The following is a 13,962-nucleotide window of genomic DNA, read 5'->3' on the forward strand; positions in this document are numbered from 1 at the left end:
GTATGTTCCATGAATAGAAATAATCTTAAACTTACACTGAATATGGAAAGAATTAAGTCATAATACCTGATCAGAATCGTTAATGTGCCAAGGTCAATGACAGTAACCGCCTCTCCCCAAACATAAATAAAAATCGTGTGTACAGCAAAAAAAAACTGTTCGGGCAGTGAAACTTCTATGGTAATTCATATTCTGTCACAACCTGCCCATTCATTAATATCCCCAGGGAACGAGTTGTACTTCACCAATAGGCTAACTGTTTATGCAGCTTCGAGACTCATTAGCAATTCTATATTGATCCGCTTCTGCTGTTGGGAGCCAATGCACGCACATACCAAAGACTTCTTCCATCAGATGTGACCACCTTTCACAGGTGATCAACCGGGACCAGCAAGAAGTAATATTCATATAAAATGCGTCCCATATGCTGGCCAAAACTTAGTTCGGAGGGAACGGCTCTCCAGAATGGATCTCGTCAAGAAAACAGGGCCATTGGTGATATTATTGGCTCTGCAACTAGTGCTCGGTGAAGAAGTGGCCCGATATGATAACTATAAAGTGTATCAAGTGACCGCTAGGACCAAACAACAACTGGAAACGTTAAATGATATCCAAATGAACAGTGATGCCTACATATTCCTGGAAAGTGGCCACAAGGCTGGCGATAAATTCACCATCGTTGTGCCGCCCCACAAGTTGGCTGATTTTGCTGAGACCTTGGAAAACGAGAAAATTTGTGGGTGGGTCATCAATTCGAACGTGCAACAATCTATTGACGACGAACGAAATCGGATGCAATCGAAGCGGTTGAAGGGTGTGTTCGATTGGACGGAGTATCACGATCTGGGGGAAATCCACGCGTGGTTGGATAAGTTAGCTGCGGAATATAAGGAAGTGGAATTAGTTGAAGGAGGGCGATCGTATGAAAATCGATCGATAAAAGGAGTGAAATTGTCATACAAACCCGGAAATCCTGGAATTTTCATTGAGGGGGGCATTCATGCTCGCGAATGGATTTCTCCCGCAACGGTCACTTACATTTTGAACGAGTTACTCACCAGCCAGGACAGCAGTGTGAGAAAAACAGCGGAAAGTTATGATTGGTATATTTTCCCCAGTGTGAACCCCGACGGCTATGTTTACACTCACCGGAGAAATCGGTACTGGCGAAAAACTAGAACTCGTTATCCTGCCGGATGCTTCGGGGCGGATCCTAATCGAAATTGGGACTTCTATTGGGCAGTAGCAGGAGCGAGCAAGCGTTGTTATGCCGAATCGTATGCAGGACCAAAACCGTTCTCGGAAATCGAAACGAAAAGCCTTTCAGAGTACATAAATTCCCTCAGTGGAAAAATCCAAGCTTACATCGCATTCCATTCATATTCGCAACTTCTTCTGTTCCCGTACGGCCATACAAGCGAACATACACCGAATCATGACGACTTGAATGACATTGCGAATGCGACCGTCACGTCACTTGCAAAGCGGTATGGAACCGAATATCGTTATGGGAACATCTACGATGCTATCTACCCGGCCAGCGGAAGCAGTAGTGAGTGGGCCTACGGAGCTCAGAATGTGCGATTGTCCTATACTTATGAATTACGACCCATGGGTGGATACAACGGTTTTGTGCTCCCCCCAGAGCAGATTATACCGACCGGTGAAGAGACTCTTGATTCCTTGGTGACTTTACTCGAGGAATCAGAAAAACGAAACTATTTTAAGATGTAAGAGTTAAAACATAAGAAACTGTTATGGTTCAAAAGTACAATTAACAATAAAGAGAATTATGAATAAACTATTTTCTTACAATTTACAATTTCTTACAAACGTACTAGGTATGATCACTTACGCAGGCAGGTCGGTGATGTTTGCGTCAACACACAAGTAAAAAATGCAATGAATAGTTCCTTTCCTTATCTAACGTTAAAGTTCTCCATCCTGCCAAATCCCGCCAAATTTCATATTTCAAAACATTTCGAATACCTAAATTAAATATGTTAGAATATTTCCACTAACTCAAATTGTTTTGAGTTGTGACTGTTTTGAACCGGCTGCTTGTCAGATTGATTGCATCAGTATCTGCATCAGTGACTGCAAATTAATCACCAGAAGACATAATCAGCTCATGCAAATAAGAACGTAATAAACACTAAAATATGACTTTGCACTTCCTGAGAAAAGCACCCATCAAATGTCACAACAAATATCCCCGGATCGGATTCACTAGGTCATGTAAATTAATAAGCTGTAAATAGATCACATTTCGCTAGCGCCAAGAATCTGTCCAAAGCCGGATAGTTTGCATCGATGAAGGTGGCTGTTATTCAAATAATGACCATTAAGCTACCGTTCACGATGGCTTGAAAGTCGAACAACCGGTTAAATCTTGGATCAGCTGAGGCTTCGGTCTTGTCCAACTGATCAATTACTGTTCACTGGATGCTGTCTTTACATCACTGATAAAGTGGCAGGCAGTATAGTGCCATGTCTGTTTCACGAGCCATTGAACTGATTTTGATTGCAAGCGGTTGGCTCCCTCCATCCAACGAGAAGGGATTTTCTTTTAGGTTCGGGCCAGCGCTTAGCGGAGGGGGAGTTTGTTATGATGGTGGTAGCAGTATGAGGGTGACGTTTGATTGCTATAATCACTCAGCAATTCTCTCGAACTGGTTGAATCCGGACAAGAAAGCTGGATTTACTTATCAGGCAAACTCAGAGGTCAGTTTCATCATCTAAAACTAGGTGATGGGTTACTTTCTACGCGATAGGTTGGCCATAAATAGACAAAGGATGAGATAGGAAAAAGTTTTCTAAAAGATACCCTAAATTTCAATACCATAGTTTTAATTCGAGCCGCGTTTAATGAAACATTATCGAACGGCGTCATTTCTTACACAATTTCACTCCGACAAGGTTGTAAGTGTTATCAATACAAATTTGCGATTCAAAATTTGTTGATGTCTGGCATTATTATAGAACAACGGAGATTAAAGAAAATTGAAATGGAGACGGATTTCGCACAAACTCGTCTTTAGGGTTCACAGCACCCTTTCAGGATTTGACTTAAAGTACCTACATTGAAAAAACTTACAGACAAAATTTTCAAGTGATTATCATTCGTAATATTTGTTCAAATAAGACAAATGAGAAGTTACGTTACGGAACAAAAGAGTAGCTTTAATGCTATAGGATAAATAGAAATTCTCGGAGAAATTCCTGAGAGGATACCCTGAAGAAATTCTGGCAGAGGAATTTTTGGAGAAATAACTGCTGGACTTTGCAAAAAGTAGAAGGTTGTATTCGAGATACGACCGGCAATAAGACGTAGTAGAGACACGGCAGGTATTTCCGTCCATCGTCATAGGTGCTAAAATCAATGAAAGCAACGTAATTTTACTAGAACTCCACTATAGCAGAACGTTTCGCCTAAGCTTACGATTGGGTACGGATGAATTTGGCAAAAAAGCTTCTATTTTTTTTGATATTTGAGACTATGACGATAAGACGAAAATTCCTGCCTTAACCCTATTACGTAAAGTGTAAAATATTTAATTATGAAATTCTAAATACCGTTCCGAACATGACTCATATTTTGAAACAAAAAAAATCCGTTTCAGCGTCCAAAGACTAAAATTTCTATCGGTTTTAACCGGAGGATTAAGATTACAAATGAATTCAATATCCTATGGAAGGAATGACTCGAATAAAGTTCAAATGATCATTTGAAATCGAATGTTCGGAATAGGAGTCATGTTCGGAATTTGAGTCAAAATGTTATGACTGTTGAGGCTTATGTCGTTTTTGGTTTTAAACCTGGGTCAGGTCCGACCCCGACTCTGAATAACCGAACGAAAAACGAATCGGGATCGAGTCAGTATGATGGTATTAGTGAGAACTCAATCCCTATCATCCGTTTTGTTTTCAATTCGCATTTTTATCAGCTGGCAGAAACAGACATATTTTATCTATTGAATTTTGTTATTAGTGTTATTTTTTTCTTGTTTTATGAATTATGGGGGAAATCAGACGTTTCTTCTGTTAATTGTTTAATGACTAAAATGACTATTATTTCATCAATAAATTAATGTGATTAAGAGCTTGTGATGAATGACGACGGCAATGTGGATTGCCGTGAAAAAAATTATGCCAATCCGAAAATAACATTTATTGAGATTTGGGGCCTTTTATTTTAAAACAAAGAATCAAATCGTACAAGAGTTGAACAGCATTATTTTTTGCTATTTGCATTTTTTTTGCTATTTTTCTCCCAAGAAAAGGGGGCCTTTTGGGATAAATTGCGATTTTGTCAAAACTGCAAAAACCAAATATACAAGGGAGGCAAATAATTTTTCACTACATAATCTAAACAGGAGATTCAACATAATCAATATCAATAGGATTAAATATATGTCTTTGTCGGTTTTTAACGAATTACAACTAGAACCCTTTCTTCCACTAAAAAATTATGCTCAATTCGTATGAAAACTGTTCCTAAATAAACATTTGAATTTATTTAAAAATAATCATTTATAAATAAATACAATAAATTTGTTGATGGCAATATAGTTGCCAAAGTCTTATAAATGGTTAATGCCAGGGTTAATACATTATGTTTATATTCTTCAAATCCGTAACCTTGAACAAATTATGCACAGACTGCAATAATGAATAAAATAATGGTATGAACATTTTGGTATAAATAACTTCATAGCGGCAGATATTCTGGTACGCTATTTTCCCATTGATAGAGCAATTATACCTAAAGCATATGTTCGAATACACAACGTAATAGTGAATAAATAGCAGCTACCTTCTAGTCACTGCATTTTATACATTTTCAACCAAATTTTCAACCCTGCTATTGTAATCAGCGAAAAATATGTCGATATCTGAATCCGCGATTCACCATCAGAGAAACTTGAAGACAGCACAAAATTAAAATAATCCATTTTTGCGTGTAAGAGCAACAAAATTGATAAATTTAACAATAGAGGTAATAAACTAAAGAGGACGATTGTCGCTGCGGTTCCTTTTGTTATCGTCCCCAAACATGTTGGGTACCTATCTGTCAAAACGTACTGATTTTTCCTTAGTTGACATTTAGTGCCCTATCCTCGCCAGCAAAACATGTTTCGCCAGTGACGACAGCGACAACCTTCCTCTATAGTTTATTACCTCTATTAATTTAACAAATGAAACAAACAAAATCAAATACCCATCCGTGTCTTTTACGTTTTCATTTTCCTTTAGCGTAAACATAAACACCAGTTTGACAGTTTGTGTTTGAATGTACTGGTGAACCTAGGTTGGATCTCGATAAATCGGCAGAGCGAACCTCATTCATTTTGGGTCGGATCTGGTGCGGATCGCGATCCAACCTGAACGAATAACCGAACGTTTTGACAGCTGTTAGAGCGGATCCGGTGCAGAACTAGGTTCGACCCAGCAATAACCGAAAACGACATTGATCATCAGGAGTTCCATGGGGCATTTCTATATATATATATATATATATATATATATATATATATATATATATATATATATATTATTATTATTATTATTATTATTTATTATTATATAGAATAAAAATGTGTGATTTTTTAGACGTCATAAATTTTCTGCGGTTGTGCTTTATAATTTGGAAACAATCCAACCGATTATGTTTTGCACTTTGAAGAAAGCTCGTCTTGACTGCAATTCTCTGGTTTAAAATGGTGATCCTGAAAAGAACCGACATATTTTCAATAATGCGGTTTTCCAATCATTTATAGCAACAAAAACCAGAATCTTGGGAGAAAATTTCAAATTAAATTGTCAAATTCTTTCTTTTTATGATAATCAACTCTTTGTTTCCATAAAATGCTGGTCCCGAAAAGATCCTATTTTCTTTTCGCAATGGGGCTTTTTAATCACTAATAGCATCCAAACGTTAGTCCGTAGCATCCAAACCTTGCGTAGAAATTTCACTTTAGTGCTGCTGCTGTCAATGATTTACTTTCTGCTGGGACCGCTACTAGGCTGCTAACGACGTCATCCTTAATCGGTTGTAGGACAAAAGGTCGAAGGTCAAAAGGTCGATGGACAAAAGGTCGAAGGTCAAAAGGTCGAAAGGACAAAAAGATCGAAGAGTCAAAAGGTCGAAGGGACAAAAGGTCGAAACGAAAATTTGAGTCAAAAGGTCGAAACGACAAATAGTCGAAGGGTCAAAAGGTCGAAGGGACAAAGGGTCGAAACAAAACATCTAAGTCTAAAAGACGAAGGACAAAAGGTCGAAGTTCGAAAGGTCGAAGGGACAAAAGGTCGAAACCAAAAATCTAAATCAAAAGGTCGAAAATAAAAAGGTTAATGGACAAAAGGTCGAAAGATCAAAAGATAGAAACTACGGTTGTAGGACAAAAAGTCGAAGGTCAAAAGGTCAAAGATCAAATTTTTGTTTTTAACTAACTATAAACGAATATAATAAATTTATTTTTATCATTAGGAACCGTAACGTAACTCTGTAAAGTCGGGAGGGGTATGGAATTGCCCAAATTTGCGTGACGTGATTTGTGAACGTTTGTGGTTCATTTTGAAGTCAACTAATAACCTTCTAGCACCCAAGACCGCCTTTAATGGGATACTTTGATTTTTTTTGAAATTTTTAATTTTTCATATTTCAAAAAGTGTTTGATTTCAATCAATAATATAAACGTCAATGCTTGTTCAAATCTGGTTAAAAATTAATTGACCTTTCCCGTCAAAAACTGTATCTTGTTTTATTGTCTAAGTCGATTCTTTAGCTCAACTTTCCCAAAGAACCCATATTTTTTTAACGGGCCTGAAAAAATCACCCGATGTTCGTTCAAAGTCGAGCAAATGTTGGGCAATCTTGAAACAGTGAACTTTCTTGATTTTTTATTTAAAAATTCAAAAATATTCAAAAATAAATATAAATTCTTTGGGAAAGTTGACCTCAAATAAAATAAAGAATCGATTGAGCGAATACAAAATTTTGACGGGAAAGGTCATTTGTGGTGCAATAATACTCTACCCGAAAACAAAATGGCGGCAAAAACTCCGCGTTTGGTGGGTGGCGATTTGTTTTTGATTTTTGTTGTTTTAATTTCAAAGCCTTCTTTCAATTTCTATGTCCTAAAAGCTTACTATCAAGTATCTGACCAGGACAAGATAAATTATTTCTATATTAATTACCTTTAACCCCCTTTAATTTATTGATACCTCATGAGGTGGACGGATTTCGGTGCTGTACGGATTTTGGTCCCGCACGGTATTAGTCCCATCTTCCCGATGGACGTAATCTTACGTCAAAGTATAAATTTTTACCAAAGTTTCCGAGCAGTATTTTGTACTCTATTTCTTTAGTAAAAAAAACTCTATTTCTTTAGTAAATTTCGTGTATCATATCGGAGATTCGAAGTTGGTCTCGCCCATTCCAAATGGATTTTTTCGAAATTTTATAGGCACAGTGACTTCTAATCGAAAATTGAACCACAGGAATAGTTTACGACTGGTAGTGCTTGAACAATGTGATTAGTTTGAAACAAAAAAGCGGAAACCGATTATGTTTAGGTTTGAAGTGCCAAATACTTAAGTTAACATTTCTCGTGATTAATTATTTTAGAGTGTCTTAGGGGAAATGCTACAAGGTTAAAAGACTATTATTCTTCCATTTACTTCCACTATTAACTTTTTTATGTATCAACAAGCAGATACGTATTTCGTTTCCTACTTGGAAACTTCTTCAGTGTTTGTTATCGACTCGATAACAAACACTGAAGAAGTTTCCAAGTAGGAAACGAAATACGTATCTGCTTGTTGATACATAAAAAAGTTAATAGTGGAAGTAAATGGAAGATTAATAGTCTTTTAACCTTGTAACATTTCTCTCTTCGGTCAGTTTCCATACGGAGTTTTTTTTTTTTTTTTTTTTTTTTTTTTTTTTTTTAACTAATTTTATTTGCTAATTATCTAATACATGCATTCATCTCTTAGACTAGGTGTTCCGTGTTTTCTTAACACTATCATCCTTATTTGCTATGTTACGCTTTTAGTTATTATTAATACATTTCAATTGCCTCTGGCAGTTAGAATTTTTTCCTCTGGTTGAATTGAACCATGTAGGAATTACAATGTTTTCAACTTAAACTAAACTTAACCTTCAATTAATTGCATATTATTCGGCAACTCGGCCGTACGAAAACCATTTTTTTGTTAAATATCTTGGCTGTGCATATGCACAGCATATGTTTCGAAATGGACAAATTGATATGAAATTTGCGAAAAAGAATCCACGTGTCTTGGAGGGACTCGAACCCTCAACCTCCTACTCTCTAGATAGGCGTGATAACCCCTACACAACAAGACCACTCAAAGGTCCCGTTTGCCGCAAAGCCATCAGAATCCGAGTACCAAACTCCACCGCAGTTAGCTCCTTTTTTGCAAATTGTATATCTTTCGGATGCTTGATTTGCCCAATCCCCACATTTGCTTTACTGTTATATATCCACAGCCAAGCGAGTGCACATTGTTTATTAAACGAGAGGATCGTGACTCCATGCCCCCAGCAACGGACTGGGCGGGACGGTATAGAATGCGAATTCAATCGCACTCTGCTGTGCCAAAGGCTTGCTTGGCTAAAGCATTTGATGAGTTTGATTGCCTTTACGTAAACGGTCGCGTGTACTCAGACGACTAATGACGGTGAAAGACCGACACTTGATTACAATTAATTGCATATTATTCGGCAACTCGGCCGTACGAAAACCATTTTTTTGTTAAATATCTTGGCTGTGCATATGCACAGCATATGTTTGTATATGTAAACTTAACCTATTTTATACTAAGGGTACAAGGAGTTAATCGTTGCAATAGAAGATTGCAACGATTTTTGTCTAAAATTGGAAATTATTTTGTTGGACATTTGTTGCAATGTCTCAGTATTAGAAATTCTATGAAGTTCATTGGTACTATACCACGGAGGCAACTTCAGAATCATTTTCAAAATTTTATTTTGAATCCTCTGGAGTGCCTTCTTTCTGGTATTGCAGCAACTAGCCCATATTGGCACAGCATACAACATGGCAGGTCTAAAAATTTGTTTGTAAATCAAAGTTTGTTCTTAAGACAAAGTTTTGATTTTCTGTTTATAAGTGGATATAGGCACTTAATATATTTGTTACATTTGGCTTGAAGGCCTTCAATGTGATTTTTAAAAGTTAATTTTTGATCTAGCAGAAGTCCTAAATATTTAGCTTCGCTAGACCAATTAATTGGAACCCCATTCATAGTGACAATATGTCTGCTAGAAGGTTTCAAATAAGAAGCTCTCGGCTTATGCTCTCGGCTATAAGCTGAGTTTTGGAAGCATTCGGGGAAATTTTCCATTATTGCAAGTAAGTGGAGAAAATATCCAAACTTTTTTGCAATCTACTACAAATGACACGAAGGCTACGCCCTTTGGCTGAGAGACCTGTGTCATCTGCAAACAAAGATTTTTGACACCCTGGTGGTAAATCAGGTAAGTCAGAAGTAAAAATGTTATACAAAATGGGCCCCAGTATGCTGCCTTGGGGGACACCAGCCCTTACAGGTAATCTATCACATTTAGTATTCTGCAGTGAGCGATCTGATAAATAATTTTGGATCAGTTTAATGATGTACAGAGGAAAATTAAAATTCATCAATTTTACAATCAAACCTTCATGCCAAACACTGTCAAATGCTTTCTCTATATCAAGAAGAGCAACTCCAGTTGAATATCCTTCAGATTTGTTGAGCCGAATTAAGTTCGTAACTCCTAATAACTGATGAATGGATGAATGCCCATGGCGAAAACCAAATTGGTCGTCAGCAAAAATAGAATTGTCATTAATATGAACCATCATTCTATTTAAAATAATCTTATTGAAGAAAGCAAACTGATTGGGCGATAACTAGAAGCCTCAGCTGGATTTTTGTCCATCTTCAAAATTGGAACAACTTTGGCGTTTTTCCATTTATCGGGAAAGTATGCCAATTGAAAACATTTGTTAAATAAATTAACCAAAAAGGATAAAGAGCTCTCAGGAAGTTTTTTGATAAGTATGTAGAAAATACCATCATCACCCGGGGCTTTCATATTTTTAAATTTTCTAGTAATAGATCTCACTTCATCCAAATTGGTTCCCAACGAAGGGTCAAAAATATTCTCTTGATTGAGAATGTCTTCGAAGCTTTGTGTAACCTGATCCTCAATTGGACTAGTGAGACCTAGACTAAAATTATGGGCACTCTCGAACTGCTGAGCAAGTTTTTGAGCCTTTTCGCCATTTGTTAATAAAATTTTATTTTCCTCTTTAAGCGCTGGAATTGACTTTTGAGGCTTTTTAAGAATTTTCATTAATTTCCAAAAGGGTTTCGAACTGGGATCCAACTTCGAGACATTATTCTCAAAGTTGGCATTTCTCAGAATAGCGAAAAAAAAATTAATTTGATTTTGCAAATCTCGCCAAATAACTTTCAACGCGGGATCGCGAGTTCTTTGGTATTGCCTTCGCCTCACATTTTTAAGACGGATCAGTAGCTGAAGATCGTCGTCAATAATAATGGAGTTGAATTTAATTTCACATTTAGGAATTGCAATGCCTCTGGCTTCGACAATTAAATTTGTCAAAGATACGAGCGCATTGTCAATATCACTTTTGGTATCCAAAGGAATATTAACATCAAAATTTCTCTCGATATACAGTGGACGATCTATCAAAAAGCGAGATTCAAATGACCCCTTTGACAAGTATCGATCCGAACCGATTTTAAAGAAATGGTCATATCTCACTTGATTCTGGTCCGATTCTAAATCTCAATATATGGTTCCAATCAGCAAGAGCCCTACTTCATTTGTGGTTACTAATATTATTCAATTTTTAACCACAACTTCTCCTAATATCCACCTCAAATTTACGGTTTTGAACCTACCTCAGAAAAACCCGGAATATCTCCGAAATCCGGTGGCCATAGTCGGTTCCATGGACATACCGTCAAACTGCATTAATTTTCTAGTTCAGGCATGCCTGAATTGTCAAAATCGGATGATAACTAAGATAGTTACAACACATCTAATTTTACCCAAAATTTGCCTATCCTAATTATTTTGTCCATCCCCTGTATGTTTTATATAAATCCCAATCAGCTCTATGATAATTAAAAGTAGAGCTGATTAGATTATAAATGGCTTCTTGTGAGATTTCAAATGTCACAGGAAGGTGATCAGAGTCAAAGTCAGCATGAGTTATCAATTGGCCACACAGCTGACTTGAATCCGTTAAAACTAAATCAATTGCAGAAGGATTTCGACTGGAAGAAAAACAAGTAGGGCCATTGGGATATTGAATAGTATAATATCCCGCAGAACAATCTTCAAATAAAATTTTGCCGTTGGAATTGCTTTGAGCATTATTCCATGAACGGTGTTTGGCATTGAAGTCACCAATTACGAAGAATTTTGATTTGTTGCGAGTCAGAATTTGAAGATCAGCTTTCAACAAATTCTTTTGCTGCCCATTGCATTGAAAAGGCAATGAAGGAAAATTGACCAAAATTTGTTTCAACAGAAACTCCCAAGGTTTCAAAAACTTTGGTTTCAAACGAAGAAAATAATTTATGTTCGAAACGTCTATTAATGACGATGGCGACCCCACCACAGGCGCTCTCAAGACGATCATTTCTGTAGATAAAATAATTTGGATCTCTTTTAATGGAGAGTCCGGGCTTTAAATAAGTTTCTGTTATAATGGCAATATGCACATTATGAACTGTTAGGAAGTTGAATAATTCATCTTCCTTACCCTTTAGAGAGCGGGCATTCCAATTTAGTACTTTCACAAAATTATTTAGATCCATTAAAACGGAGTCCGATAACAATTTTTTGTGTGTACTTTATACCAACCTGAACAGCTTCTGGTATGGTATTTGCTTTGAACATTGCATCAATCATGTGATGCAATTGTTCAGTTAAAAAATCAAAATCGGAAGCAGTCATGCTACCTGAATCGGCAACATGAACGTTATTTTCCGTTGGGACATGGGTATAAACCTCATTTTGAGAAGAGAAATTTTGTCTACCAGCAGCGATGTTTGCATACGTGGGTACATTCGAAAAATGAGAATTTACTAAAGTACTTGCTACCCGTTGACGAGCGGCAAAATTTGTTTGTGAATTGTGGTGGGTATGAATTGCTCGACCGGTAACTGGTTTCGAAATTTGAGCGTTTGAAAAAAATCTACTCGTCGAATCTGGGATCCGATTGGAATTTCCCGTCATCAATTTTGCACGGGAATTCAAAACTTTTTTGCGTGAAGGGCATTCCCAGAAATTGGATTTATGATTGCCCCCACAATTTGCACATTTAAATTTATTGGAATCTTCTCTCACCAGGACATGCGTCCTTGGCGTGAGAGGTTCCACCACAAATCATGCATTTAGCATCCATGTGACAATGTTAGGTTCCATGACCCCACTTTTGGCACTTACGGCACTGGGTGGGGTTTTGGAAATTTCCCCCAGGCCTGCGGAAATGTTCCCATGTAACACGGAAATGAGACATAATACAGGCCTATTCCAAACTTTTCATATTATTTAGTTCACTTTTGTTAAAATGAACTAAATAAAATTCTTGAGAAATGCCCCTCTGGGAAGTACCAGAATGGGATTTCTTTTTCATCTTAATTACTTGGACTGGTGAAAATCCAAGTAATTGAGAAATTTCAATTTTAATCTCATCCAGTGATGTATCATCACTGGGGAGACCTTTCAAGACGACTTTGAACAATCGCTCAGTTTTGTCGTCATATGTTAAGAATGTATGGCGCTTCTCAGTTAAATACTGAAGAAGACGTTTGCGATCGTCAAAGGATCCCGGCAAAACGCGGCAGCCACCCTTCCTGGCAATCTGAAATGAAACCTTGATCCCCTGAAGGTTACTCAAAATCTCATTCCTAAAGCCAGAAAACTCGGCAACAGATACCACAATTGGCGGAATCCTTTGCTTTTTCGCATGAATCGAATCACCTGGGCTAGAGGTATATTCGATTTGCTCAATTTCATCATTAATCAAATCGAACTGATTGCTCAGTTCGATTGGAGAAGAATTATTTCCGATATTAGAGTTAGAAGGAATATCTGAATTCTCCAGCTTCCTTCTATTTTTTCCGCGCTTTGGCAGGACGGTTTGTTTGTTTCTTTGAAGGAAGTGGAGAATTCAGAGACTCCCCCTTCCTCTTGTTTTTATTAATGCTCATGGCTGAGCGTGGAGACGTGACCTTCTAAGAGGTTTTTTCCCAGAACGGTGTCCCTGCAGGATTACCACCGCTTGTCGGAATTTTACTTCCGCAAACGGGTCCAACGTAAAACGAAGGCACGGGTCCTTGCAAAGATCGTAACGGGATCAGTGGGTACAAATAGCGCTAAGAAGCACCGTTGAAATTAAAATAGCACCGTTGAAATTAAAAAAACTTCCTTCCGCAAAGAGAGAAAGAACCGCACAGCCCGAAAGCACGATGCGGTCTCTTCAGTACCAAGATCATTTCACCGTTCTTGGTACGTCTAACGCTGCGCACATCCTGGCCCAGGGCCGATAGGCTATCGGCCGCTCGCAGCAATTTCAGGACATCGGCGTATTTGTTCTTGTCGGTTTTTACCAACAAGGCCTCGCCTCTGTCCCTCACCTTCTTCGCAGGTCGAGGGGTGTTCGACTTTCACACCCTACTGACCAGCTGCCAAGGATTTGCATCCCCTTTGGCGGAAACCAATAGCTGGCTGGGGCCAGCTTGTGGCTCAGCAACTTGTGCCTGTCTAGTGCCTTTCACCTTCTACTAGGAGTAGCAGGGCTACTCCCCACCACCACTGAAGACTCTTCGGTACTGCCAGTTGCAGCAACCGTCACTCCGCTCTCCCCCTCTCTAATAGGGGACCTCGCT

At 37.9% G+C, this 13,962-nt stretch overlaps 1 protein-coding gene across 1 annotated transcript; it reads left to right on the forward strand.

Moving 5' to 3' along the window:
• The first annotated feature begins 446 nt into the window (after nucleotides 1–446).
• LOC134216636 (zinc carboxypeptidase A 1-like) lies at nucleotides 447–2,147 on the forward strand. The gene has a single exon (XM_062695494.1). It carries the CDS (start codon nucleotides 466–468, stop codon nucleotides 1,732–1,734), a length of 1,269 nt encoding a protein of 422 aa, XP_062551478.1. The 5' UTR covers nucleotides 447–465; the 3' UTR covers nucleotides 1,735–2,147.
• The last annotated feature ends 11,815 nt before the right edge of the window (nucleotides 2,148–13,962 follow it).

The sequence above is a fragment of the Armigeres subalbatus genome, chromosome 2, assembly GCF_024139115.2.
Source record: "Armigeres subalbatus isolate Guangzhou_Male chromosome 2, GZ_Asu_2, whole genome shotgun sequence".
Taxonomy (NCBI): domain Eukaryota; kingdom Metazoa; phylum Arthropoda; class Insecta; order Diptera; family Culicidae; genus Armigeres; species Armigeres subalbatus.